The 27,360-nt window shown below is 41.2% G+C and overlaps 2 protein-coding genes across 4 annotated transcripts in view; both read right to left on the reverse strand.

Annotated features, from left to right (window-relative positions):
* Positions 1-17,494, reverse strand: part of canx (calnexin) — a 31,924-nt gene extending 14,430 nt beyond the window's left edge. Inside the window, exons 1-11 of the mRNA XM_022211878.2 lie at positions 17,402-17,494; positions 7,470-7,700; positions 5,855-5,928; positions 3,717-3,775; positions 3,497-3,638; positions 2,863-2,944; positions 2,117-2,309; positions 1,369-1,558; positions 1,098-1,211; positions 859-1,015; positions 159-374 (exon numbers count right to left, since the gene is read on the reverse strand). Coding sequence (XP_022067570.2) covers positions 159-374; positions 859-1,015; positions 1,098-1,211; positions 1,369-1,558; positions 2,117-2,309; positions 2,863-2,944; positions 3,497-3,638; positions 3,717-3,775; positions 5,855-5,928; positions 7,470-7,697 — 1,455 coding nt within the window. The 5' untranslated portion in view covers positions 7,698-7,700; positions 17,402-17,494. The remainder of the gene's footprint in view (positions 1-158; positions 375-858; positions 1,016-1,097; positions 1,212-1,368; positions 1,559-2,116; positions 2,310-2,862; positions 2,945-3,496; positions 3,639-3,716; positions 3,776-5,854; positions 5,929-7,469; positions 7,701-17,401) is intronic.
* A 1,374-nt stretch (positions 17,495-18,868) lies between these two features.
* mgat4b (alpha-1,3-mannosyl-glycoprotein 4-beta-N-acetylglucosaminyltransferase B) overlaps positions 18,869-27,360 on the reverse strand; it is a 119,242-nt gene continuing 110,750 nt past the window's right edge. Inside the window, exons 14-15 of one of the 3 annotated variants that reach the window (XM_051954731.1) lie at positions 24,233-24,345; positions 18,869-22,152 (exon numbers count right to left, since the gene is read on the reverse strand). In XM_051954731.1, coding sequence (XP_051810691.1) covers positions 22,129-22,152; positions 24,233-24,345 — 137 coding nt within the window. In that variant the 3' untranslated portion in view covers positions 18,869-22,128. Of the gene's footprint in view, positions 22,153-24,232; positions 24,346-24,506; positions 25,466-27,360 lie in introns of those variants that run through there. The other 2 variants (XM_051954733.1, XM_051954732.1) reach the window with 2 other exon arrangements.

Consider the following 27,360-nt stretch of genomic DNA (forward strand, 5'->3'; position numbering starts at 1 on the left):
AGCAGCAGTAGGAGCTTTAATGGGGACGTCCAGAGTGTTATTCTGCGTCTACACAGGGAACTAAAGATGCTTTAGGGAGCTCAGGATGACTTCACATCTCAACAGCCAGAGCTACCAGGAAACCATGAGGACCAAAGCGGTGATCAGGATCTTCCCACCTCGGCGGCGCCTTCTGCTGCCTTCTTCAGCCCCCAGCCGTCAGAGGCCCAGCGCTCGGCCGTGTTGCGGTCGTTGGTGATGAAGAAGTTGTCGAAGAAGATGTCGGAGGTCATGGACCAGAGCTCCAGACCGACAGCGCTGAACGGCGTCATCCTGAACGGCTGGAGGTCCTCGAAGTACGCCGGGTTGGGGATCTTCCTCGGCTTCCAGACGCCCTGGAAACACGACGGTCAGAGGTCAGGACGAGGGAGGTTCCACATCAACTAGTAGACGATTAACTGCTGGTAATAATCTTAAATGACTGAAAACGTATTAATCAATAAGACAAAAGAAGGTCATGATGTCAGCAAATGTATCATAGATCAGCTGTAGTTCCTGGTTGTTCCACCAGGTGGAGCCTCTTCCTGTTTAATCCTGTAGAGACCAGAGGAGGCGTCACTCAGACTACAGTGACTCCAAAATGACTCAAAAGATAATTTAAAAAAAAGACAAAAAACGTCCAAAAACACCTAAAATTCTTCCATAGTGACTCAAAATTTGTCCAAAATGGCAAAAAAAAAAAACCAAACATCTCCAGTGACTCAAAATGAGTTTGAAGTGATTTAATTTCCAAATTTATTTGAAACTTGTCCAAACTGACTTGGAATGTGTTGTACTGCTGCAGACTCAGTCACAGCGTAGGACTCTGCCCTGACCCACCTGGTAGCTGGGGTTGTCGATCATGGGCGGCTTCCACTTGCCCCTGTAGTTGGGGTTGTCGATGGTGGGGCGTTTCCAGGCGCCACAGCCGGGGGCGGTCTCACAAGCCGGGTTGGGGACCTGAGGCGCCTCCCACTCGCCGTCCATGTCCTCGTCCCTGGTGGACAGAGAGGCGGGGATCAGAGGGACCCGGGCCAATCGAAGGCGGGTCGACGGGCTGCGTTGCCACGGTAACTCACCAGTCCTCGGGTTTGACGGCGTCGGGATCTCCGATGTACTCGGGCTCGTCGTCCAACCAGCCGTCCGGTTTCACAGCGTCTTCGTCTGGAATCTGAGCGGGAGCATCTTCATCCCTGCAGAAAAACAGGAAAATATAAATATGTATTATTTGATGTGTATACATTATCATTATTCTCATTATCCTTCTTTTCCTCCTCCTTTGTCCACTTTCTTCTTGTCAATATCATCATCATTATTATCATCATCATCCTCCTCATCTCCGGTACTGACCAGTCCTCAGGCTTGGCGGCGTCGGGGTCCTGGATCTTGGGCCTCTCATCCCAGTCCTCTGGTTTGTGGTCTTCAGGATCTTCTATCTCTGCTGGGGGGTTCACTGGGGGGGTCATGTCTGTCAGCAGGCTGCCGCTGTTCACCACCGTCTGGTCCACCAGCACCTCAAAGCTGTTGTCAGGGTTCACCGCTGGGGGGGCGACACAGACCAGTTACACAGCAGCATGTAAGAGTCACTGAGTGTAGACCAGAGTCCGAACCAGAGGGACAGACCAGAGTCCGAACCAGAGGGACAGACCAGAGTCCGAACCAGAGGGACAGACCAGAGTCCGAACCAGAGGGACAGACCAGAGTCCGAACCAGAGGGACAGACCAGAGCCCGAACCAGAGGGACAGACCAGAGCCCGAACCAGAGGGACAGACCAGAGTCCGAACCAGAGGGACAGACCAGAGCCCGAACCAGAGGGACAGACCAGAGTCCGAACCAGAGGGACAGACCAGAGTCCGAACCAGAGGGACAGACCAGAGTCCGAACCAGAGGGACAGACCAGAGCCCGAACCAGAGGGACAGACCAGAGCCCGAACCAGAGGGACAGACCAGAGTCCGAACCAGAGGGACAGACCAGAGTCCGAACCAGAGGGACAGACCAGAGTCCGAACCAGAGGGACAGACCAGAGTCCGAACCAGAGGGACAGACCAGAGTCCGAACCAGAGGGACAGACCAGAGTCTGAACAGGTGAGTCTTACCCAGAGTGTACAGGTGAGTCTTCTTGTCGGTGAAATACGTCCTCAGGTCGGCGTCCGGCTTCTTGGCGTGTTTCTCTTCGTACTCTCCCGTTTTGGGGTTCTTGTGCCTGAAGATGAAGTGCAGCTTGTAATCTTCTCCACATTTGTCGGGTCCAAACATGATGGTGTACGGAGTTTTATCCACAAACTGGTCCTGCAGACACACGGCAGCAAACAAACGTCAGACATCCTTAAAAACCACTGTCCTAGTCTGATCTACTTCATCTACAGGTTTTCCTCTTAAAGGCACACAAATAAATTAATGCTGCAATATCTAAAAAAAAAAAGAAGAGAACAGCAGCAATCATCATTTGCCCGATAGTCATTCTTGTATTTATTTATTTTAAGATAACTTAAGCTGAATGTTTACTCAGTCTTAAAATAAAACAAGAATAAATAATACAGACGATATGAGTCCAATTAATGCTCCAATAAAAAAAGAACAGTGGTAATCATCATTTTCTGATGTTAATCTCTTTTTGAAGATCTTTTAAATCCACCAGCAGGTTTTCAGGCTCAGAGTTTTTATACATGAAGCTTTAAGTCCAGTTGAACCCACCTAGAACCTTCAGAACAACTTTAAAGCACATTTTAACCACTTTCTTGTCAGACGTGGTGACCCGATGCCTTGCTTTGACCCGTCTAACCGTAAACTGGCGTATTGTTTCTGTGTTTTGGTCTAACTGGGAGCAGAGAGCAGCACTGACCAGGTCCAGATCTGGAGTCTGGCTCAGCAGCTTGACGTAGGCGCCGCCACAGTCGATCCCGGCCTGGAAGTTCACCTCATACCTGAGAACAGAGGTCAGGTTCATCAGACGGTACAGATCCAAACGTGGCTCATATTGATGGAACAATGCTTTCATTGTACGTCTAACGCTTTAATATTTCATCATCTAAATCTACTGCAGTTCACTTTCATGTACAATGCTTCTTATGTACACATTTTAATGAGCAGTACTTTAAATATTTAAATTTTATATGCACTATTTGAATTTAATGTAGTTTTTCATGTGCAATATTTTTAATGTACATTTTATGTAATATACATTTTTAATGTAAAATATATCTAATTTGCAATATTTAAATTTAATGTACATTATTTTATTTAATGTGCAATGTTAAACAATGTAATACATTTTAATTTCATGTGCAGTATTTTAATTCCATGTCAGTGTTTAATCACACTAATTTTTCACATGTAATATTTTATTTTCATGCACATTATTTCAATACATTGATTACTGCATGTATTCTTTTCACAGTAAAATGTGGCATCCGCTGGGATGAAGGCCTCTGTAATAAGTGTGTGGGAGCAGCTTCAGACGTTTCCTGGGTTCTTACTGGATGATGAGCGGCTGGGTGTCGAAGACAAAAGGCCGGAGCAGCTGGGCTGAGATGGCGTGGTGTTTGGCTCGAGACTTCAGGACCAGACCTTTATCTCCAGGCAGCTTCGAGTCCTTCATCTCCTCCACCGACCATTTACCTGGAAACAGCCAGCGTTCATCCTCGTTATCCTGGCTGCTTCAGGAGAGCAGCTGTTGTACTTAAAGATGCTTCCTACCGTCATACTTGGCGATGTCCTCATCGGCGTCGTCCTTCTTGGCGCTGGACATCACCCACCTGTAATCCACAGCAGTTTGATACCAGTGGAGCCGATTTACACGAATGCATCAAAAATTTGGATGTTATGACACCAAAATTAATGCATCAAACATTAGATATAAATGCACCAAAAGACCACAGACTTGGACATTACCGCATCAAACCATCTAAAACCTGAATATCTGTACAATAAAAATTTAAAAATGTGCATAGTGTTGCACCAAATCAATTAAGGATAGAACTGCACCAAAACATCAAATACTTGGATACTCATGCACTAAAACGCCCAAAAACATGGATATTAGTGCATTAAAACATTTGGAAATTAATGCAACAAATTTAAAAAAAAAAATCAAACAGATGCACAGAAACACCACAAGCATGGATACTACTGCATCAAACTGTCAGAAACCTGGATGTAAATGCACCAAAACACTAAAAGAAAGCTGCAGCAGAATGTCAGAAACGTGGATAATCATGTCCTGAAACACAGGAACCATGTTTAACTAGAAAAGCACTCAGAGAGCGCAGACCTCCACCAGGCCGTCTGTCTGCCTGTTAACAGCATAACTCAAAAAGTCACGGACGGATTTTCACCAAATTTTTACAGAATGTCCGGAAGAGCAAAAGTAACAATCGCGCGCGTGTGAGAGCCTGCAGGCTCTCTCACGCGCGCAGGCTCACACACGCGCTCTCACGCGCGCAGGCTCTCACGCGCGCTCTCACGCGCGCTCTCACACGCAGGCTCTCACACGCAGGCTCTCACACGCGCGCGATTGTTACTTTTGCTCTTCCGGACATTCTGTAAAAATTTGGTGAAAATCCGTCCGTGACTTTTTGAGTTATGCTGTTAACAGGCAGACAGACGGCCTGGTGGAGGTCTGCGCTCTCTGAGAGCGCGCGCGCGAGAGCCTGCGCGCGCGAGAGCCTGCGCGCGCGAGAGCCTGCGCGCGCGAGAGCCTGCGCGCGCGTGAGAGCGCGCGCGTGAGAGCGCGCGCGTGAGAGCGCGCGAGCGCGTGAGAGCCTGCGCGCGTGAGAGCCTGCGCGCGTGAGAGCCTGCGCGCGTGAGAGCCTGCGCGCGTGAGAGCCTGCGCGCGTGAGAGCCTGCGCGCGTGAGAGCCTGCGCGCGCGTGTGAGAGCGCGCGTGTGAGAGCGCGCGTGTGTGTTCTTGTACTTGCTACATTGTGAGAACCATTTTCTGCATTTAACTATCAAAGTGAGGACATTTTTACAAAGTGAGGACATTTTGGCCGGTCCTCACTTTGAAACAGCCATGTTTGAGGGTGAAGACTTGTTTTTAGAGAACAGGTATGAATTGAGGTTTGGTTAGGGTTAGGGTAAGGATTAAGTTTAGACAATCAGTTGTGATGGTTAAGGTTAGGGTAAGGCTCTAGGAAATGCATTACGCCTATGGATGTCCTCATTAAGATAGAAGTACAAACTGTGTGTGAGCGCGTGCACCCTCGGACGCCGACCGCAGCCAGCACAAAAGTCCGGTGGTGGCGAATAGTTCATTAAAATAACGATGCATGATTCGCACAGGGGACGGCAGCGCTCTCTGGCCCCGGCACGGAGCGAGAGAGCGAGAGACATGCGTCGCCGGGGAATGACGGGGCGTTCAGCGGCACATCATCCCCTTCCTCCCTGAGGTTGGCGATGTGCGGCAACCTGGAAAGGTAATCTGCCACAACACTGTTTCTGCCTGCTGGATGTCGGATCCGGAACATGAATGACTGGAGACTCTGTACCACTGAGAGATGGCCGGCGGCCCAGAGTCCTTCAAAAAAATCCTGGACCAGACGGTGATCCAGATCACCTCCAAAATCTAAGCGATTGTTACTTTTGCTCTTCTGGACATCCTGTATAAATTTGGTGAAAATCCGTCCATGACTTTTTGGGTTATGCCGTTAACAGACTCTGATGATCTCATAACTCCTGGCAGAGGTAATTATCCTCAGATGGCAGCAGCCAAAAAACCCAACAAACAGTATTTATATCTCAATAACTCCTTTAATAATCGTTTCTGTCAATACTTAGTCTAATGCTGCTCTTTGTCACAGATCACGGTCCGATGAGGAAACTCTGCTGTGTGCTCACCCGTCAAGTGTCCCCCGGTCAAAAGACTCAGCGAAGAAATGTTCCCCCATGGGCTCTGGAGCTTTGTAGGTCACCTGGACACGAGCAGAGATGGAGATGAAGAACCTGGACTTCAGCAAGAGCATCAACCAGTAACGTAACAGACAATAACTTTAAAACGACCACATTTATTCCATTATGGTTTTATTCCATTTAAAATGGCCAAACATTATTGGTTGCTACATGTATGAATAATCCGTTTCTACTTTTCCAGCCTTTATCTTTCTCTTATTTTCTTCATTCTGTTTTTTTTCTCTCCAACAAACACTTTGCTGCTTTCTTCAGGAACCTGCTGAATAAAAGTTTCTTATTGCTCTAATAAGCCAGTTACTGGAAATAATTCAGGTTTTACTTGTGGTTCCACTTCACTCAGTGATCAAACTGATGTTCTACTTTCTCTTTTTCATCCTGCTGTCTGTGTGGATTCATGACTTTTATGTGTCTGTAAAAAAGCAAACTGAGGTGAGATCTCTCCGGGTTTGCTCATTTTATCTGCATCTTTATACATTTGCACAATAAACCAACAGACTTCACATAAACCGTGAGCTAATCAGTCACTAGCACTGTTTGTTTTGCTGTCACCTCCTGGAAACCACCCGTCTGTGTTCATTCACTGACTTATTATCACGTTTAGGATGATCAGCTTTCAACAGCGACAAGTGATTCAATTATTCTGATAAAAAGGTTTATGTGTTATCACACTGTGCTGAGTGAAAGCAGGTCAGCGGGTCAGTTAACCGACGGGTTAATGTTTAACAGACACTTCCTGTGAAATCATCCAAGACCTTTCAGAAGAAGCAGAATTCTAAGAACCAAACTGAAATCAGAGCAAAGAAGATTTAACTGTCAACGAGAGACTAAAGCAGCACAAACAGATGAAAAACCACCACAAAAACGTTCAAAATCTCCACTAAAAGAATCATAATTACCACAAAGAACATCTGGTTCTTCATCTGCAGTACCTTCATCAGTGATCAGAGTTCTACCTTCAGACTGGGAATATTTCCCTTCAGTCCACAGAGGAGGCTCCACATTTAACACCTTTAATGGCCTTTTTCAGAACTTCATCAGTCCAGCAGACAGAACCATGACATTTAGGAGGAGAAACATCTGACACCAGATCAGTTTAAATCCATCCAGGTGTCTCAGTCTGAAGATAATCAAAATTTAAGTAATTGTGGATAACATTTGTGTCATTTTGGACAACATTTGAGGTCTTTCTGAACAGTTTTGAACATTACAGGGAAACAGTGAGTCATTTTGGAATGTTTTAGTCAACTTTAGTCCTTATGTCTGAATTCTTGCTTGTGTTGTACGTCGCTGTGGACAAAAGCGTCTGCTAAATGAAACTGTAGAATTGTAGAACTTCAAGGACCTGGAACTCTGGAAATATTCCCAATGTGAAGGTAGAGCTCTGATCATTAATAAAGCTACTGGAGATGAAGAACCAGATGTTCTGAGGAGGTTCAGGGAGGACGTTTGTTCAGATTTGGTTCTATGGAGTGACCTTGTAGGAAAAGTGACCTTAACTAGTAACTATCAGTCAGAAACGTCCAATCAGCTGTTGCCGTCTTACCTTCGGTGTGGGAGGGGTTTTAGGAGCAGACGGAGCTTCGTCCTCCACGTCTCCGTCCAGCTCGTCGTCCTCATCGGCTCCGGCTAAACCCAGATCCAGCTCATCCTCCACGTCCACGTCGTCGCCCAGACTGTCCTCAATCAGGTCCTCGGCCCGGGAGACGGGCGTCAAGGTGAGGCAGAGGAGGCCCAACGCCAGAAGAACGAACAACCCGACCCTCTGATCCATAATCTGAACAGAGAAGAACATTCAGAATAGTTTCACCGAGCAGGACACGCACGAACTGATGTTTGACAACGACACTTCCTCCAGGTGGTTTTTGCCTTTTTCTAATCAAGAGCTTGAAACGCCTCGTCGAGTGAGGATCGACCAATCAGCTGCTTCGGCCTCCAGAGACTGATGTCATTAAACATGGCCGACACCAGCTGAGGTGAGAGAATCATTTCAACGCGACTGACTGCAAAGAATTCCTGAAGACGTCTCTACATTTTTCTCTGTAGATGGACAAAGTCTGGTTTGTTTCATCGAGAACTTCCAGCGTTTTAGCACAGGGAGGAGGTGTGGGTGTATGGATGGGTCTGTGGTTAGATTAGCATCATCTGTTAGGGATCTGTTAAACACCTTCCCATTTTGTTAGCCTTGATTTGATCTATTGCTAGTCTGAAAGATGACCTAGCCACCACCCCAATCTCCTCCCAATGCTAATAAACACGCTCCGCTTAAAACACCCCCCGCCTTATATATAGCGCCTCTAAGTGCAAGAAATAATAACATACTGGACGATACACCTACAAAATGATACATCTTCACTACAATAAAAACAATCAGGTCAAGGTCATACACCAAAAAAGGCAGATCTACATTATGCACAGGTGGCGTTGGTGTAATATGAATGAAATCCTTCAGGTAGTTTGACATATGCTCCAGAAACAAAAAATATTTTAAGTGCCTCACTATGACCTTGAAAATAAGGTCAAGGTCATGCACATCTGTACTATATAGAGATGGTCTGGGTGCAATATGAATGAAATCCCTCAAGCAGTTTCAGAGATATGCTCCGGAAATGAAATGCAGGCGGACGTACGTACGTGTCCACGCCAATATCCCCTTCGTGCCTACGGCCGGCGGGGGATAAAAAGGCAATAAAAAGATCTAATAAACAAACCAAAGTCTTTAGGAAACCATAAAATATTTTACAGTTTGTGTCGGCCATGCTTCCCTGGAGAATTCCCAGTAAATAGACATTTGTGGCCCTTTAGTACTATACGGCTTCACAGTTATAATTTTCCAGCAACACCAGCTCACCCAACAGTGACTCAGTGAAGACACTGCAGATGAACCTGCACTCATCTGAGCATCGCCATGGTGACCGACCAACCAACCAACCTACCGACCGATTAACCAGCACCCACAGGAATCGCAGCCTCAGCTCGTTTAACCTTAATGAGATTAAACCTCGAGAGACGACTGCAGCGCTGACAGTAAAGCCAACAGAGTCAGGATTTACACCTGCAGCGCTGCTACTCGCCGTCTTTACAGGTGATTTAGGAGACGCTTGTGCAGCCAATAAGGAGGAGAACAGCAAAGGCTCATTTTATGTGATCTCTGCATGACATACATTTATTTGTTTACAGCTGCTCTGTTCAGTTATCTGACAAAACCACCCAAGACAAACATTTTCCATTTTCTCTAACGGGACAATGATATTACAAACATGTGGCATGTTTCACACAAATCTGGCTTTGAGAAGAGGACTTTCTCAGAGAATCAGGTCTGCTGTGGGGCCATAAAACCAGAAAATAAAAACACTGATCACGTCTGTGGAGTGTGTACAGACCGGTTTCATGGTGAAATATCACCAGCCGCCATTTCCACGCTGTCAGACTTCTGCGGAGCATTTTGATAACTTTTAAATCAGATTAATCACAGGGTGGCTGTGGATTCATTTAGATTAATCATGATTAAACATTCATTTTTAATTTATATTAATCTTGTTTCATTTTGCATGAGCAGAAATAAGGGAACACACGTGCACTTAACATGTTTATTAAACGCCTGTGCTCCTGCAGAGCGTTCATGTTACTGGATGTTGGTCCACTGTTCCGTTCTGAGTTACTTTTTAATTCAGATTTCCCACCGTGCCGTTTAACGTCTTCCATGTGCAGTTGCTCTGTTCTTCCTCTATGGTAAGCCTACTGGGATTTACAGTCATTCTGCATTTTTAATCATCACTACAGATTAATCTGCGTTAATTTTAAAACATCCTGGCCAAATTGGAGCTCTGTCTGAGTTTACAGCTTCCAAAAAAAGAGCAAAAATTAGACAAATTCACATGTAAACAACTTCCCCCCCCGACATGAATTCAAGTTTGCATCATTTTTCACCCCAGTTAAAATAATAAAGCTGCAATAATCCTGTTTTAAGTCTGGGTTTGGTCTCTTCAGATTGGTTCCAGTCAAAGTAGTCCAAGTCGTAAATTTGACTAATTTTGGACAACTTTTGTATCATTTCAGTAATTTTGGGCTAAATAAGAGAATTTTGCCTCATTATAGACAAATGTTGAGTCATTTTGGACATTTGGTACCAAACTTAGGCAACATTTCAGCAACAGAATGAATTAGCCAGCATAAAAACAGAATTTTATTGATCGTTTTATCGATTCAGAGCAACAGTAAACCAAATCCCAGTTTGTTAAATCAGACACTTTCCTGCTTCTCTGCCTTATGTCATGACAAACCAAATATTTTGGGATATTTGAACAAATTAAAACCATTAAAAGGCATCATGCTGCTAAATTCAAGAGAATTGGAGTTAGAATGGCACGATATGGACAAATTTTTTGAAAACTTTTCTCTGTCTACATAAAGTCAAGTGTGTTTCATTTATAAGCCCAATAAAAGTACTACCGGTAATTAGAGCTGCAATAATCCTGTTTAACTGTTTTTAGCCTGGGTTTGGTCTCATTTCTTCAGACTGGTGTGATTAGAAGTGGTCCAAAATATGACACATAATCCAAAAATGTTGACTTCCTGTTGTGTTTCAGGTATGGGTGTCATGTGTGTACCATATTTCATAGCTGGACCCGAATAGCCCGAATATTCGTTCGCTACGGCACTATCCGGATATTAATTTGGGTATCCGAATATTCGCGCCCCCCCCCCCGCAGTCGGACTTCACCGGGCAGAAAGAATATACAGCGTTACTGTCTTCCCTCCACCTTCGGCCCACATCGGCTCATCTCGTCCTGTGATCATATAAACATATACACGCATGTCTGTAACACATATACACGCATGTCTGTAACACATATACACGCATGTCTGTAACACGCATGTCTGTAACACATATACACGCATGTCTGTAACACGCATGTCTGTAACATGTACACGCATGTCTATAACATGTACACGCATGTCTATAACATGTACACGCATGTCTATAACATATATACATATGTCTATAACATGTAAACGTATGTCTGTGATCACTCCCTCCTCCCCCCAGACGAAAATATTCAGAGCTCGTCTCTTGCCTGCGCCTTCGGCCCCGTCGGACTTTACAGGGCGGAACGAACATCCGGATATTCGTCTTTAATAGGGCCCCAATATTCGGAGGCCAGAAACCAGTATTCGGGCCAGCCCTAGCTGTAGGTGACATCTACTGGTCGCAGCAAATGTTTGTTATTTAAAGGTGACGCTATTGAGTTATTTGGGCTCAAGCATGTGGAGTTCCACTAAAATATAAAATATGATGCCGGTTGTGATGTGTGTGCAAAGTTTTACACGGATGAACCAAAGGTCGAGGGTCCAGCTTTGGTGCTCAGACTCTAATTACAGTCTTTAAAAGTATAAAATACTAAAAACGTGCAGGACTGAATGTGAATCTGACAATAATTACTGAATATTCTGGTGATAAAACTCAGACCAGACGGTGAAAACCTGGAATCCTGCTTCAGCTCAGACCGCCATGCTAATCAGATTAACCTGCAGCAGGATTAGCATGCCGGGCTAACGGCCACAGCGCTAGCTGTTAGCTTAGCATTGAAGCCGTCTGGCCCACGTCTACGTGGCGTTTTCCAGGAATTAGTCACAGACGAACCTTCAGTGGTTCATGACAGGAGTAAATACACATTTTAAAGCATATTTAATTTAAAATAGATGCACCTGAAGGAAAATCTCACTGGTTCCTCCCAAAAAAGATAAATAGTTTAAACCCTATGAAGGCTCCTAAAACTGCTTTTGAATGAACAGTAAAGAGTTCCACACTAGAAGGTTTTCCTGCTCAGAAAGGACCTTCAGTACGCTGCAAAAGAAAAGTAATAAACTTTGATTTTTGAAGAATTTACTGGTATTTTACAGTTTTTCCCAGCTTTGTTAAAACCCAAATAATGAGTAAATCATAATGAAAATGATTTAGGATAGCTGTAAAAAGAAAAAAATAGCTACAACTGTACATAACACTCACAACAGTAAAGCTGATTTTTGAGACAAGAAAACATCTATATTTGCAATTTAAAAATCAGTTTAGCCTTTAAGTTACAGATTTCCTCCGTTACGTTAAATTACAGATAACATCTAGTAAAAATCACATTTAAAAAAATAGGAATTTACAAACAGGAATTTGTTCCTTTTAGTTTGACTAAAATTCCATTTTACTGCACATATTTGCTGCTATATTATATACACAGTTTAGCATTACAGTATTTTACAGTTTAACACCGTTGCTGTCAGATTTATCTTCATTTATAGTTTTTACAGTGCGACTGCCTACGATACTAAATGTGATCGATGTGCTACGCTGTTGTCTCTGCATTTTCTGCCATTTCTGACTGTTTGAAAAACAAAAAATGTTGCTTCTGTCCAGTAAATAAACCATAAAAAACAACAGCGCTGTAAAAAAATTACTTATTCTCAGTTCTTAGTTTGGTTTTGGCTAAATCTTCTTTCAAAAGTTCCTGAAAATATAAACACCATGCATCTAAACAAAGTTATTTACATGTAAAATAACTCAGTCCAGTCAGATAAAAGTAATTTAAACAACTTTTTTCTGTCTCCATGAATGTGCCGTTTCTCAGAACAATCAAAGCACTAATTAAAGCTGCAAAAATCCTGTTTTTAGCCTGGATTTGATCAGGATCGTTTGATTGTTTTGACTCATTTTGTTTGCATGTTACTCATTTTGGACCACATCTGAGTCATTTGGAACACTTTTTAAATAATTTTGGGCAAATTCTGAGTCCTTTTGGACCCATTTTTAAAGTCAAGCTTGGAGGTGTGCACTAAAATTGCTTTTTTGAAGCACCGTTAATATTTTTATTTTCTAAAACGTTTTCTCTGCTGTGAGTTTTCTTTGTCTCCGTCTTCAACTCTGAGGAAGCAGCAGAGAGCTTTAAGGGCAGCGGCTTAATGTTAATCAGCTGAGTGAAACCAGCTGAAGTCGCCGTTCATCGCCCAGACTGCCGTTAATCTGATATTATTAGAGGACATCTGCTGCTGCTCGCATCCAAACCGTGCACGGACTGCATCAACAAACTGGAGTCACTCTGGACACAGTTTTGAACAAATCTGGAAAAACTCAGAAGTAATTTAAACAACTTTTTTTCTCTGCATGAATTCAATTTGCATCATGTTTCACCCCAAGTAATAATTAGAGCTGCAATCGTCCTGTTTTAAACTGTTTTTAGCCTGGACTTGTTCTCATTTCTTCAGATTGGGGCCATTAAAAGTGGTCCAACTCACCAATTTGACTAATTCTGGACAACTTCTGTATAATTTTGGAAAAATTGTTAGTCATTTCGGACAAATGTTTGAGTAACTTTTGCCTAAATATGACATTATCTTCCTTATTTAGAAAGAGTGTTACACTGTTTTGGCCTAATTAAGTCACCGTGGATAAACTGATTCACTTCTGTACAAATATTGAGTAATTTTGGACATTTGGTACCAAACTTGAGCACCATCTCATCAACAGAATCAGTTAGACAGCAGTAAGAACAAAATAACTTCATATTTCAAAAGTTAGTCCAAAATTATTCAATACTTTCTACATGCAATAAATAAAAGCAATAAAAGTAATTTAAATTGAAGCAAATAACCCCAAAGTGCCAAATATATCTGCAAATGTTGGTTCAAAAGGAAAGACGGTTTAAATTTTAGAAATTCAAAGACATGAAAATCTGAGTGTCAGTGAGTTGGTGAAAAGTTAAAGAAAACGTCTTATTTTTTTATTAATATTGACTTTTAATTTACCAGCAGAGAGACTAATACTTTACTCCACACTGACAGGCTGAAAACAGAACATTTATTTTATGACCTTCAGTTGTTTTTTAGTTTAAACTCAGTTCTTCTGTTTGTTTTCACCACTTTACACCAGAGGAGACTCAGTGTTGACGGTAACTCGTCCGTCCTGTTCCCGTTAACGGACGCTGGATGTTCTTTAACGGTTTAAAGCTACTCACAACACAAACGGCAGATATTTGGTTGGTTTTAAAGCTTCAGAAAAACACAAAAGTTCGGAATAAAACGTGGGTCCAATACCACCCAGGAAAAGTAGTTTATCGTAAATTCATGTAGATTCAAAAAAAAAAAAAAAAAACAGCATCTGAATTCAGTTTTTTGGCCACATGGCTCCGTTCTCGCTCAGTTCTTCTGGTGACTGATTCATGTCCACATTTCCTTTAGTGTAGGAAACATTGGCAACCTCTGAGACCCAAATGTGACATCTTAAAACCATTTTATTTTTGTCCAAATAGCACCAAATACAGGGAGAAAAACAGCTAAGTGTCTCAACTAAAGTGGGATTCGGTATATTGTTGATCAAAATTAACAAAACAATCAATAAAATTATATTTTTCTAATTGATTCTATTTCTGACACGTTTCCCAAATTTGGTATCAAATGTCTGAAATTACTCTATTTGCCCAAAATGAGACATTTGTCATATTTAACCCACAAAAAAATATTTAAAATTTGTCCAAAATGAGTCAAATTTGCAAGTTGGACTACTTTTAATGGTACCAATCTGAAGAAATGAGAACAAACCCAAGATAAAAACAGGACTATTGCAGCTTTAATTATTACTTTGTTGCCCAAATTTGGTACCAAATGTCCAAAATTTAGTCAAATTTGAGAGTTGGACTACTTATTAATGGCATCAATCTGAAGAAATCAGAACAAATTCAGCCTAAAAACTATTTAAAAATAGCATTATTGCAGCTTTAATTATGACTTTGATTGGGGTGAAAAATGACACGTAGAATAAAGTTGTTTAAATTCCTCAATATTTGTACAAAAATGAATCAGTTTATCTATGGTGGTTTAGTTAGACCAAAATGATGCAGCACTCTTCCTAAATAAGGGTAAAGTTGTCAAATTTAGCTCAAAATTACTTAAAATTTTGTCCAAAATGACTCCAAATTCTTCCCAAATAAAACGAGAAATGATTAAAATGAGTCAACTTGCCATCTGCCTTCTGATTTATTTCTCAGAAAGAAGAGTATTTTATGTGTTGGTTTGTGATTTAAATCACCATGACCACTGGAATAACTACCATCACAACCTTCTGCTCTGATCAGTGTTTTTGTTTTGCTTCTTCACATTTGATCATCTACAGATAGACGCCGTTCTGTCTGGATTTGTTCTGGTTTAGTCCGATTGGTTCCATTAAAATCAGCCAAACTCTCAGTTCTTCTGTTTGAAGTGGACGTTCAGACGGTTTTTACTGGAAAAATAAACAGGCAGCTTCTGCTTTCTAGCAGATTTCAGGCTTTTAGTCTGGATGGACATCAGAGATAAGGACATCTCCAGGACATAAAGTCTCATGTAATGATGTTAGTATGTCTGAGCGCTGACTTATAGCTCTAATAATACCAGCATCTTCATAACTCCTCCCCTTCCTGAAAGTTCTGATCTCAAACCACATGCAGGGCAGCTTTCTGTCTGAATGAGCTCCCGTTAGACTTGAATCCGACACAAACCAGCAGTTAAAACCAGTCGGACGGCTGCTGGCTTCACCTGAGGGATGGGATCAACACATGGACCAATCACAGCCACTGGACCTGATAATGACTGTTTCAGGTCCTGTTTAGTTAGAATGTCATCACCTGTGGTTGAATGAGTCTGTTAGCCGCCGATGCTAACAGCCTCATCACCTGTGGTTGAATGAGTCTGTTAGCCGCCGATGCTAACAGCCTCATCACCTGTAGTTGAATGAGTGTTAGCCGCCGATGCTAACAGCACACCAGACCTCCATTTCTATGTAGTTCATTTTAGGCAAATTTTAGTTATTCTGAACAAATTTAGAATCACTGTTCACATTTTTGCTACTCTGAACAAATTAAGAGTAATTTCGGACAAATTGCATCATTCATGGACAAATCTTTGTTTTAGTTTTAGTGTGGGAAAACAAGGATTGAAGTAAAAATACAGAAAATATTCACATGCAAGAAGCAGCTGACTTTTCTCCCCTCAAAAAGTCCTCCAATCGATTAATTGATCGTTAAAATAGTTTATTAGAGATTAATTTAATAGCGGCTACTCCAACCTCTGGATGTCAGACTGGAGGGTGCAGTGAACCAAACGGAGTCGTGTCGTTTAGACCTTTAGAACAGATCCTTCGTTAATCATCAGCTGCAGTCAGACTCCTCCTGATCACCTCATTCATTCCTGTTTCTTTGTTTCAACAGAAACGTTGCTAACAACTTGTAAACCAACACAAAGTGGGGTTTAAAACTAAAAGAATGTCTAAATATTAGCAGCTGATTTTACCGTTTATCAGAGGCAGAAACAGTTAAAACAGAAACGATTGCCGGATTTTCAACTTCCCACCAAACCTAGAACTAATTATGTGCAAGTAACAGTTCTGTTGGGAAATACAGCAAAATCTGAGCTAAAACAGGGATATTTAATCAAAGGTTCTACATATAAACAGTTCACATCAGATCCTGTAAAAACAAGGCACTTTGGAAATCATTTTTAAATGATTTGTGTCAGTGCGACACTTCTTAAATCATTTTGGACACGTTTTCAGACACCTTTTAGCCTCTGAACAAATCTTGAGTTATTTTAGGCAGGTGTGATTAATTTCTATCCACATTCTCATCATTGTGGACTAAATTAAATATGCTAAAGTTACTGTAGATCACTTATTTAGGGTGTATACACCACTGGCTGATAAAGACAACCCCTTGAAATAGTTTTCTACTTTACGGAACTTGAAGGACATAATCTAAATATTAGGAATATCATTTGCAGCTCTACACCTTTTCTAAACACATTTCCACGTGAATCAGTGAGATATACTAGGTGGATTTGGAACTCTTCTCCAGAATTTTCACACAGACTCGTGTCTTCTGCCTGTTTGGTTGCATAACATTGGTTGGTAGTGCTGGCTGCTTACACAGCTGCAGTCAGCATGAATACTGACCCTGGCACTCAGTCCTGCTCTGGATGAGACCACACAGCCTCCTCATGACATCTTTACTCAGATAAGTGTTTTCTATCAGCCCACAAAGCTCCTCTAAGTGTCCGGATCCAGAAGCTCTTAGCTCCGCCACACACTTAGCTTAGCGGCTAACGAAGCCAGTTGCCAGGTTAGCTTGAGTTGCATTGTAAAACTAATAAACACTATTCAATTTACACATATTAAACGGTGCAAACTGGGGGAAATGTTTAATTAAATATGAGTAAATGCGAATGCAGCGGGCTAACAGGCTATCTGGGTTCAACTGCGGTTAATGAGTCTGTTAGCCACCGATGCTAACAGCACGCCGGAACCACCGAGCCCCATATTTAATGTAATTTAACCGCTAAAAGCCGACATTATGTGAATAATTACAGCACAGACAGCAGGACTAGAGCCTCCTCTCTCAGAGATCGGCTCTACACGGCGGGGCTGCGGGGGAAAATGTGTCATTTGTCGCTGGGTTCACTCACCTCCGGCTCTCCGCTCCGACCGCCTGGGAACTACTGAGGAGCGTCACGTGAGATATCAGAGTGCACTAACCCGCCTCCCCCCGCTGCTGATTGGTCGCCGGGGGCAGACGTCTTACGTTTCCTGTCAACTGTCAGGAGCTGATTGGCTTGAGGGAAACCTCGGTCGGCCCGCCTCCCCGAGCTGCACCTCGTGGACAGCGATGATTGGCCGGGCTGGTAGGGGGAAGCGTGTGCTGATTGGCTGTAGTGGAGTTCATGAAAAGACGTGCTGGCAGAGATTTGAATTGATTTCTACTTTTTATTTTTTAACGATATCCTGGTTTATACGTTGATTATATGAATATCAATTAAAGGAATTAAGTTTGTCTTTTATTTATTTTTTTTGCTACATGTATTTCATCTTCTTTATTTGCTCGACCCCGTTAAGCAGCGTTTTAGGAGCTAATTTTCAAATTTTTTGCATTTTACTGTGAGTATGTCTCATTTTATGACAGTATTTATGCAAAACGTGCATTATTCATGTAGTCCTTTTGAATCAGTTCAGCGCTGAAATTATTAATAGCTGTGTCCTTTCTTCTTCCTCTTCTTCTTCTTCTTATTGGTATTATTAATTTGAATTTTTGCCACAGAAAATGAAACTGATAACCGACAATTGCAAAGAAAAACAGTCTCCAATATTTTTATTTTAGTTTTGTATCCCAAATACAAACTTTATGTTTCTCTGTAATGTTTTCTATTATTATTTTACATAATAATTGATCTTTCCAGACAGAATTATTATTGGTTTCACTGGGAAAACAACAGCAAAGAAAAAAGAAAATCATCTCCTTTTATGAACTATATTTTATTTCCAACATGAAAATGTCAAAGCAAACTTTATAATATGTAAATAAATATGAACAAATGTAAAGAAATTGGTTCTACTGCACTTAAAGCTGTTGGATTTCTCTATATAATTTATTATTTTGCCATTTTCAATTTATTTTAGTCATTTTAAGCAGATTTTGAGTCCTTTTTGACCAGATTTGAGTCATTTTTAAAAGCTTGAGTCCTTTTGGACCCATTTTTAATTAATTCTGAACAAATCTTGAGTTATTTGGGGCAGGTTTTGAGTCAGATTTGGTTGTATTTTAGTCATTTTTGACCATTTTGAGCCATTTTTAAACACCCTAAGTCATTTTGGACACTTTCTAAATCATTTTGAACATATTTGTAAGTCAGTTTGGATCCATTTTTAAGTCATATTGAGCAAATCTTGAGTCACTTTACACAGGTTTGTCAGGGAAACATGGAAATAATCAAAATATTCTAAAATTATCTTTCTAAAAACAAATGTAAAACCACACTAGTGGACAAAACTGTAAAATGTGATGTACAAACACACAAGTAGTTTTCTAAAATCAGCCAAATGTCAACAAAAAGCCAAACTGCTGTTAAAAATGTGCATGGAAGAAACGAACCAGAAGATCATTTAAATTTCTGTCTTTATTACAATTCACAGATTGGATATCTGATTTAAATAGAGTTTATCTAAAGGATACAAAAGACAAATATAAGATGAGAGCAATGCATTCCAGTGCATCTTACAAAGAAAATTAAATAAAAACCGGATGTTTCGGATCACAAACGAACTCTGGGCTCTGAAAACCTGACGACCAGCTTCATCTGCAGCTTCACGTAGGAAAAGTCTGAGTTCAGTCCTTCATTTACTCACTTTGTTCCTTCAGTGAAGAATGCGTGGATTTTCCAGTGAAAAGGTTTAAATCTGTGGGTTCTTAGAGCGGTTTCAGCTGCTGATACCTGAAGCAGCTTCTCGGTCAGTTTGGACAAATCTTAGGGAAGCGTGAATCCTTTCTGTCCACATTTTACTCATTCTGGACCAAATCTGAGTCAATTTAAGCTCATCAGGTCATTTGAGAGTCCTTACAAATGAATTTGGAGACTTTTAGAGTCATTTTGGACACATTCAGTAGTAATTTATTCGTTTACTGTGATTTGTGTTTGCCATGTCTCAAAGCTTCTATCTGAGGATGAATTCTGTGACTCAGTAGAAAATCGACCCAACGAAGTTCCAGAACTAAACTAGAATGTTTTCTGAATGTTTGAAACTACTACAGAGTACTCCACAGTATTACAGAGTACCACAGAGTACTACAGAGTATTACAGAGTGACTCTGAACTAAAATGTTTTCTAAATTTTTGAATCTTTTTCTGCTGAACATCGTCAAGCTTCCTTCATCTGAGTCACAGAACCAAAAACTGAACCGTGGAGAAGAAGAGACGCAGAACTACAGGAAAGTACTACATGGTACTGCAGAGTAATTCAGAGTACTACAGAGTACTGCAGAGCAACTCAGAGTACTACAGTATGTTCCAGAGTACTCCAGATACTGTGGACGGTGAAGGCCTCGGCAAGCAGGGATCTGATTGGTCAGAACAGCGTCAGTAGTTTGAAGCCTCCTGTGAGGCTGCAGCAAAGGATTGTGGGAGTTTGTGTTCAGCTACATGTTTAGATTTAAGGCAAACGGCTCTGAGGGGACGTCTGTCTGCAGAAACCACCGGAACATCTGGAGGTTCCACTAGAACATCAGGATTCTGCTGGAAACGACTCAAACAGTTCCACTTAGTGAGAACAGATCTGAATTATTAAAACAATCCTGGTTTTCAGAGGAACCAGAGGTTCTAGATGATCTGAAATAATCTCCAAGGTTCCAGATCTGATCTCCAGTCAGTTTATAAAAAGATCAACGAGTTCCAAAAGAATAAAACAAGTTTTGGACACTTTTTCAGTTGTTTTGTTGACATGTTTTCTCATTTTGAACAATTACACTGCCCAACAAATTTTTAACTTTTTTTCTGCTGACTGAAAACTAACACCTGTTTTTACCTAATTTTGGGGTCCTGATTTCAGAAATGACATCAGTTTTTACCTATCACGTCACGGTTTTTTTCTGTGGCATTTGGACTTGGAGTATCGGTGGCTGCCAACTTAAACCCGAATTAATTAAATTTCCTGTTGTGTTTCAGATTGAAAGTCAAGCATGGCTACTGCTCGTAGAAAGTGTGTGAATACTCCAGATGCATTTTGTTACATCTGTGGAAATTTTACTGTACCATCTCAAAGGGCGAATATTGGTGACTTTGTGAAGCGAGCCTACTTGGCTTACTTTAAGGTCAAACTTGGAGACCAGGACAAGTCTTGGGCACCACATAAAGTGTGCAAGCCTTGCATTGAAAATTTGAGACAATGGACCAAGGGAAAGAGGGAGAAACTAGCATTTGGCATTCCTATGGTGTGGCGAGAGCCGAAGAATCATATAGACGATAGCTACTTTTGCCTCATCAACACTTCTGGCTATAACAAGTAAAATAAGCATAAAATAAGTTACCCAAATCTGAATTCAGCAATTCGCCCTGTGCCCCATTCTGATGATGTACCTGTGCCACATTTTACAGAGTTTCCTTCCCTTGATGAAGCTCAAGATGTTATGTCGGCTGATAGCGAACATGGTAGTGATGTCGATTTTGAAGAATGCGGTCCAAGCACAAAAGTGTTTTAATCAGGCTGAGCTGAATGATTTAACACGAGATTTAGGTCTTTCAAAAGAAACATCAGAACTATTAGCTTCAAGATTGAATGAAAAGAATTTGCTCCAAGATGGTACCAAAGTAACATGTGATCGCAGCAGGGAAAGAGATTTTGTGCAATATTTCAGAGCTGAGAGTGATTGTGTTTATTGTCACGATGTACCAGGATTGTTGCATGCACTGGGTGTGGAACATTGTGACCAAGTGATCATATTTTAATACGTACTTGATAAATATGCAGTTATGCCATAGAGCAAAAACCTGACGTCCTCGGCAAAAACCATTGTGATTTTTGGATTCAGCACCTTCAAATTAGTCAGAAACAAGTCTCAGTTGTAAGTCTACAAAAATGTTGTTGGCCAGTGTTATTGAGTCACTTTGGAATGTTTTTTGGTCATTTTAGAGAATTTCTTAAATAATTTGGAACCATTATGAGTCATTTTTAACAGGTTCTGAGACATTTTTGGTCAAATCTTAAGTAATTTTGGACAAATATTGGTCAATTAGGACAAATGTTTGACTAGTTTTGGACATTTTTTCAGTTGCTTTGTTGGCATGTTTTGTCATTTTGAACAATTATTGAGTCATTTAGGACAAGTTTTTGTCATTTTGAGCCATTATTGAGTCACTTTGGACTCTTTTGGTCATTTTGCAGAATGTTTAGAGAACCTGGAGACGTTTTGAGTGGTTCTGAACAGAATCTGAGACGCTGCGGTGACGTTTTTCTGTCCAAATCGACACAAACCGACCCAGATGATTAAAGTCCATCATTAAAGTCAAAGTCTCTGTCTGCTTAGTGTCGTTTCCAGCCAGGTGGGATGAAAGCTGACCGTGGATCAGAGTCGGGCTGTGGAGAGTCTGGGAGTCGGTAGGAAGGTCCGGTTCTGCCTCCAGGTCCGGCAGCAGCAGCTCCGTCCTCAGGAAGGTGCTCGGCGTGGCCACCAGTGTAGAACATTTATTTTACTGTATGTACATAGATACAGGCCGTGCAGCTCCACCAGCTGCTCCTCCAACGCTCGCCGTGGTTCCAGGTCCGGCCAGGCGGCGGCGCTGTGGCTCCATGGCCGGATCCATCCGAGCAGCACCGGAGGAACCGAGCCTCCGGTTGGATCTGAGGTATCTGAGGGGGAAGAGGGGCTTCACTCGGCTTTCTTTATGAAGATCTGCAGGGAGGGAGAAAAGGAATAAAATAAAGCCTCAATAATTACTGAAAAGCTATAAAATAAAATAAATAATATAAAATAATGCCCTGATAATCACTGAAAAAATAGAAAAAATAAAATAAAACCTCGATAATCACTGAAAAATAGAAAAAATAAAATAAAATAAATAAAATAAAAATAATGCCCCGATAATCACTGAAAATAGAAAAAATAAAATAAATAAAATAAATAAAATAAAAAATAATGCCCCGATAATCACTGAAAAATAGAAAAAATAAATAGATTAAATAAAACCTCAATAATCACTGAAAAACTAGAAAATAAAATAAATAATATAAAATAATGCCCTGATAATCACTGAAAAAATAGAAAAAATAAAATAAAATAAAACCTCGATAATCACTGAAAAAATAGAAAAAATAAAATAAATAAAATAAAATAAAAAATAATGCCCCGATAATCACTGAAAAATAGAAAAAATAAATAGATTAAATAAAACCTCGATAATCACTGAAAAACTAGAAAATAAAATAAAACCTCAATAATTACTGAAAAACTAGTAATTGCCCCCCTTGTGTGTCTGTGACTAATCATATTTTTTGGAAAGCAAAAATTCATGACTCAACAATAAGGAAGAGACAGACAGAAATGGATCCATGGCAGAGTTCCAAGGAGAAAACCACTGCTGACCAGAAAGAACATGAAGGAAACAAACATCTGAAAGATCCCCAAGACTTCTGGGAGAATATTCTACGGACTCATGAGACCAAAGTTGAGCTTTCTGGAAGGTGTGTGTCTCGTTACATCTGGCCCCCGACAATCCAAGATTCCACAGCAACCAAAGGTGCCCAAAGTCCCCCACCAGCTCAAGGTCCTCCAGCGACCTCAGATGGTCCACTATCCATTCTAGAAGCCAGGCTACCAGCCCAAGGGGCTACACCAGAAGCCCCATTAGACCAGTTACTGACCTTAGCAGCTTCTCAGAAACAGAACATCATCAACAGTCCAACATGGTGGTGGTGTGATGGTCTGAGGACCTGGACGACTCGCTGCGGTTCATGGAACCATGAATTCTGATCTCTACCAGAACATCCTGAAGGAGAACTCTTGGCCATCAGTTCCTGACCTCCAGCTGAAGCTCTCTTGGGTTCTGCAGCAGAACAGCGATCCAAAACACACCAGAAAGTTGATTTCTGAACAGCTTCATAATCTGGAGTGGTCTCGTCAAAGTCTGAACCTGAACCTGATTGAAACGCTGACAGCACCTTAAAAAGGACGTTGATGCTGGAAAAGTCTCCAGTGTTGCTGAATTAGAACGATTCTGCAAAGAAGATTGGACCAGAACATCTCTAGAGTGATGTGAAAGACTCACTGCCATTTATAGAAAACCTTTTCCAATTTCAGTTGTTGCTGCTGAGGGCGTCCCAACAGTCAATAGGTTGAGGGGGCAATTACTTTTTCACACAGGGCCACGGAGCTTTGAATAAATAAAATCATCATTTAAAAACTGCATTCTGTCAGATATTTATATTTGTTTGATGATCTTAAACATTAAAGCGGGGAAAATATGAAAAAAAATAAGAATTTGAGAAGGGGGCAAATACTTTTTCACAGCACTGTATACACACTACCAGTCAAAAGTTTGGACACACCTTCTCTTTTAATGGTTTTTCTTCATTTCAGACAAATGTTTGATTATTTTCTGTCATTCTGAACAATTTTTGAGTAATTTTGGAACTTTTTCATTTTTGTATCAGATGGGACAATTTTGGATAGTTTTTGAGGAATTTTGTACAAATTTTCAAACAATTTGACCATTTTTGAGTCATTTTGGGGAACTATTTGTCATTCCTACACGTTTTTTACTGATTTTGACAAGTTTTATGTCGTTGCGGACAAATTTTGAGTAATATTTGGCAAAAATGTTTTTCCTCCTTTAGGGACAGACTATTATTTGACATGTTCTCAGTAAGTGTGGAGTTAAATCCGAGTAATTTGTGACATTTTATGAACACCTCGGACCCTCCTCAGACCCAGAGTCTCTAATTGAGGAACCAGAACCTCTGTGAGAACCCGGTACCTCGCTGAGGATCACCCACACCGGGGAGTCGGTCACCACGGACAGACGCATGGCCTCCAGAGGACCGAAGGACGGATCCACCTCACCCTCTGCGATCCCGTTCTGGAACGTTCCTGAAAACATCCAGAAGATGGTTTGTAGAAGACAAACTCTGCAGGGATTTAACCTCTGATATCAGTTATCCGTTATTAAACCACCGTCCATTTGGCCTTTGGAGGTTTTTGATCTTCTGACTCCAAACTAAACAAACAAGATGTCGTCTTGTTTTCATTCCTGTTATTGTTAATGAAGATTTTTAAGATGTGAAGATTGTTCTGTGTCTTGTTATTTTTTGGTTGTTTTGTGTCTCTTTGTGGTCGTTTTGTGTGTATTATCTATCCTCTACTTGCTGTAATGAGAGCTGTTGTGTCTTTTCTGTGTTATTAGTGGTGATTAGGACCCATTGCATCCATCCACACTCCATTATGGACCCCACGGCCTCATACTAGTCCTAATCCCTGCCAGGATGCAGTCACTGGGATTACGCTGCTGCTGCCATGCTTCCAGGTACGACGGCGCAGTAATCCGACAAAGAGCAGCGTCTGGGCGCGTTATTGTTGGTGTCCGGGTATTATCTGATGTTTACTGTGGTATTAAAGCCTCCACTCTGCATCCTGCTGTCTGAGCTGTTCTCAGAAACACAATAAAAAGTGAAACCACACACACACACACACACACACACACACACTCCTTTGTGCTTTTCATTGTACTGACAGATACAAGTAAATATCAGGTTTGGTAAAAGGATTAAATGTCGCTCTGGATGATCAACATAACTATTAAATTAAAATGCATGACAGCGATGTTGGTGTTTATTCCTGTTAGTTCATTGGTCTTTTTGTGGTCGTTTTGTGTCTCTTTGTAGTCATTTTGTGGCTGTTTTGTGTCTCTTTTGGTTTGTTTTGTGTAAATGAATCAAATCCCTTCATCTGAAAACACTAAAACACCAGAGAGTGACTTTGGTTGTTGTTTCACTCCAACCCTGAGCTGCTTGGTTTCCAGAGCTGTCAGACTCTGTCGGCTGGTTTTCCTCTGAAACGCTGGACTCCTGGAGGCTGAGATTAATAGAGAGGAGGAGCTGATCGATCGGCCGACTCATCTGAAAAATTGATGAAGGGGATAAAGATCTGCTGGTAATTTATGAAGTCCTCACATCCTCGCTGTCTCCAGGTGAAATAAAAGCTGTTTCTGAACCTAAAACCATAAAAATTGAGTTTGTTTACAGACTAAAATGCAGAAAAGAATCTAAATACAGGTAAATGATCAGACTTCATACTCATGTTTAAATGTTCACCATGAACTGGTTCCCTAATTACAACAATCTGGCTCTTATTTGTCACTTTAAAATGGGGAATATGGTGTTTGTTTGTGGTCGTTTTGTGTCTCTTTGTGGTCGTTTTGTGTCTCTTTGAAGTAATTTTGTGTATGTTTGTGGGTTTTTTGTTGTGTCTTTGTGGTTTTTTGTCTTTTTGAAGTTATTTTGTATCTCTGTCATCATTTGTCTCTTTGGAGTTGTGTTTGCATCTCCTTGTGGTTGTTTTATGTCTCTTTCAAGATGTTTTGTGCCCCTTTGTGTTAATTTTTTGTCTCTTAGTGGCTGTTTTCTAACTTGCTGTTGTCTGTTTGCAGTCGTTTTGAGTTGTGATGATTTTAGTCAGACCCACTTCTGCAGATTTAAACACATCTGCTGTTAAATCTTCTCTAAAGGATTTAAAGTTAAACAGAGGAGTCTCATTTCCTGTACACATCCATAAAGTTGTGTTTTCATTTGCAGTTTAGTGTCAGAACATTTGTGTGGTGGAGCTGACGGTAAATCCTGCTGGAATCGGCTCAGCGGCAGGAAGGACTGAAACAGGAAGTTCTTTATTTCACTGCTCACTGGCTTGATGCAACGCTTTAATTTCCACGTTTGGACTTTAATTCCTTGGTAAATCTGCTGATGAATGAGGCCAGCAGTGATGAGCAGCAGCGCCACCTGCAGGATGCCTCACTCTGCACCAACATCTGGAGCAACAGCTGGATTTTACTGCACAGTTCAGACATAAAACAGAGAATCGGACCGTTTAACCGAGCAGCTAAAGGGCTGCTGAGAGCCAAACTGGATCAGCTGACTGTGCCTCTTTTGTGTATGTTTTGTGTTTCTCTGTTTCTACAGCTGTGTTGTGTGTCTGTGTTGTTTTGTGTTTCTCTGTTTCTACAGCTGTGTTGTGTGTCTGTGTCGTTTTGTGTTTCTCTGTTTCTACAGCTGTGTTGTGTGTCTGTGTCGTCGTTTTGTGTTTCTATGTTTCTACAGCTGTGTTGTGTGTCTGTGTTGTTTTGTGTTTCTATGTTTCTACAGCTGTGTTGTGTGTCTGTGTCGTTTTGTGTTTCTCTGTTTCTACAGCTGTGTTGTGTGTCTGTGTTGTTTTGTGTTTCTCTGTTTCTACAGCTGTGTTGTGTGTCTGTGTTGTCGTTTTGTGTTTCTCTGTTTCTACAGCTGTGTTGTGTGTCTGTGTTGTTTTGTGTTTCTATGTTTCTACAGCTGTGTTGTGTGTCTGTGTTGTCGTTTTGTGTTTCTCTGTTTCTACAGCTGTGTTGTGTGTCTGTGTCGTTTTGTGTTTCTCTGTTTCTACAGCTGTGTTGTGTGTCTGTGTTGTTTTGTGTTTCTATGTTTCTACAGCTGTGTTGTGTGTCTGTGTTGTTTTGTGTTTCTATGTTTCTACAGCTGTGTTGTGTGTCTGCGTCGTCGTTTTGTGTTTCTATGTTTCTACAGCTGTGTTGTGTGTCTGCGTCGTCGTTTTGTGTTTCTATGTTTCTACAGCTGTGTTGTGTGTCTGTGTTGTTTTGTGTTTCTATGTTTCTACAGCTGTGTTGTGTGTCTGTGTTGTTTTGTGTTTCTATGTTTCTACAGCTGTGTTGTGTGTCTGTGTTGTTTTGTGTTTCTATGTTTCTACAGCTGTGTTGTGTGTCTGTGTTGTTTTGTGTTTCTATGTTTCTACAGCTGTGTTGTGTGTCTGCGTCGTCGTTTTGTGTTTCTATGTTTCTACAGCTGTGTTGTGTGTCTGTGTTGTTTTGTGTTTCTATGTTTCTACAGCTGTGTTGTGTGTCTG

Source organism: Acanthochromis polyacanthus, chromosome 10, assembly GCF_021347895.1.
Source record: "Acanthochromis polyacanthus isolate Apoly-LR-REF ecotype Palm Island chromosome 10, KAUST_Apoly_ChrSc, whole genome shotgun sequence".
Classification (NCBI taxonomy): Eukaryota; Metazoa; Chordata; class Actinopteri; family Pomacentridae; genus Acanthochromis; species Acanthochromis polyacanthus.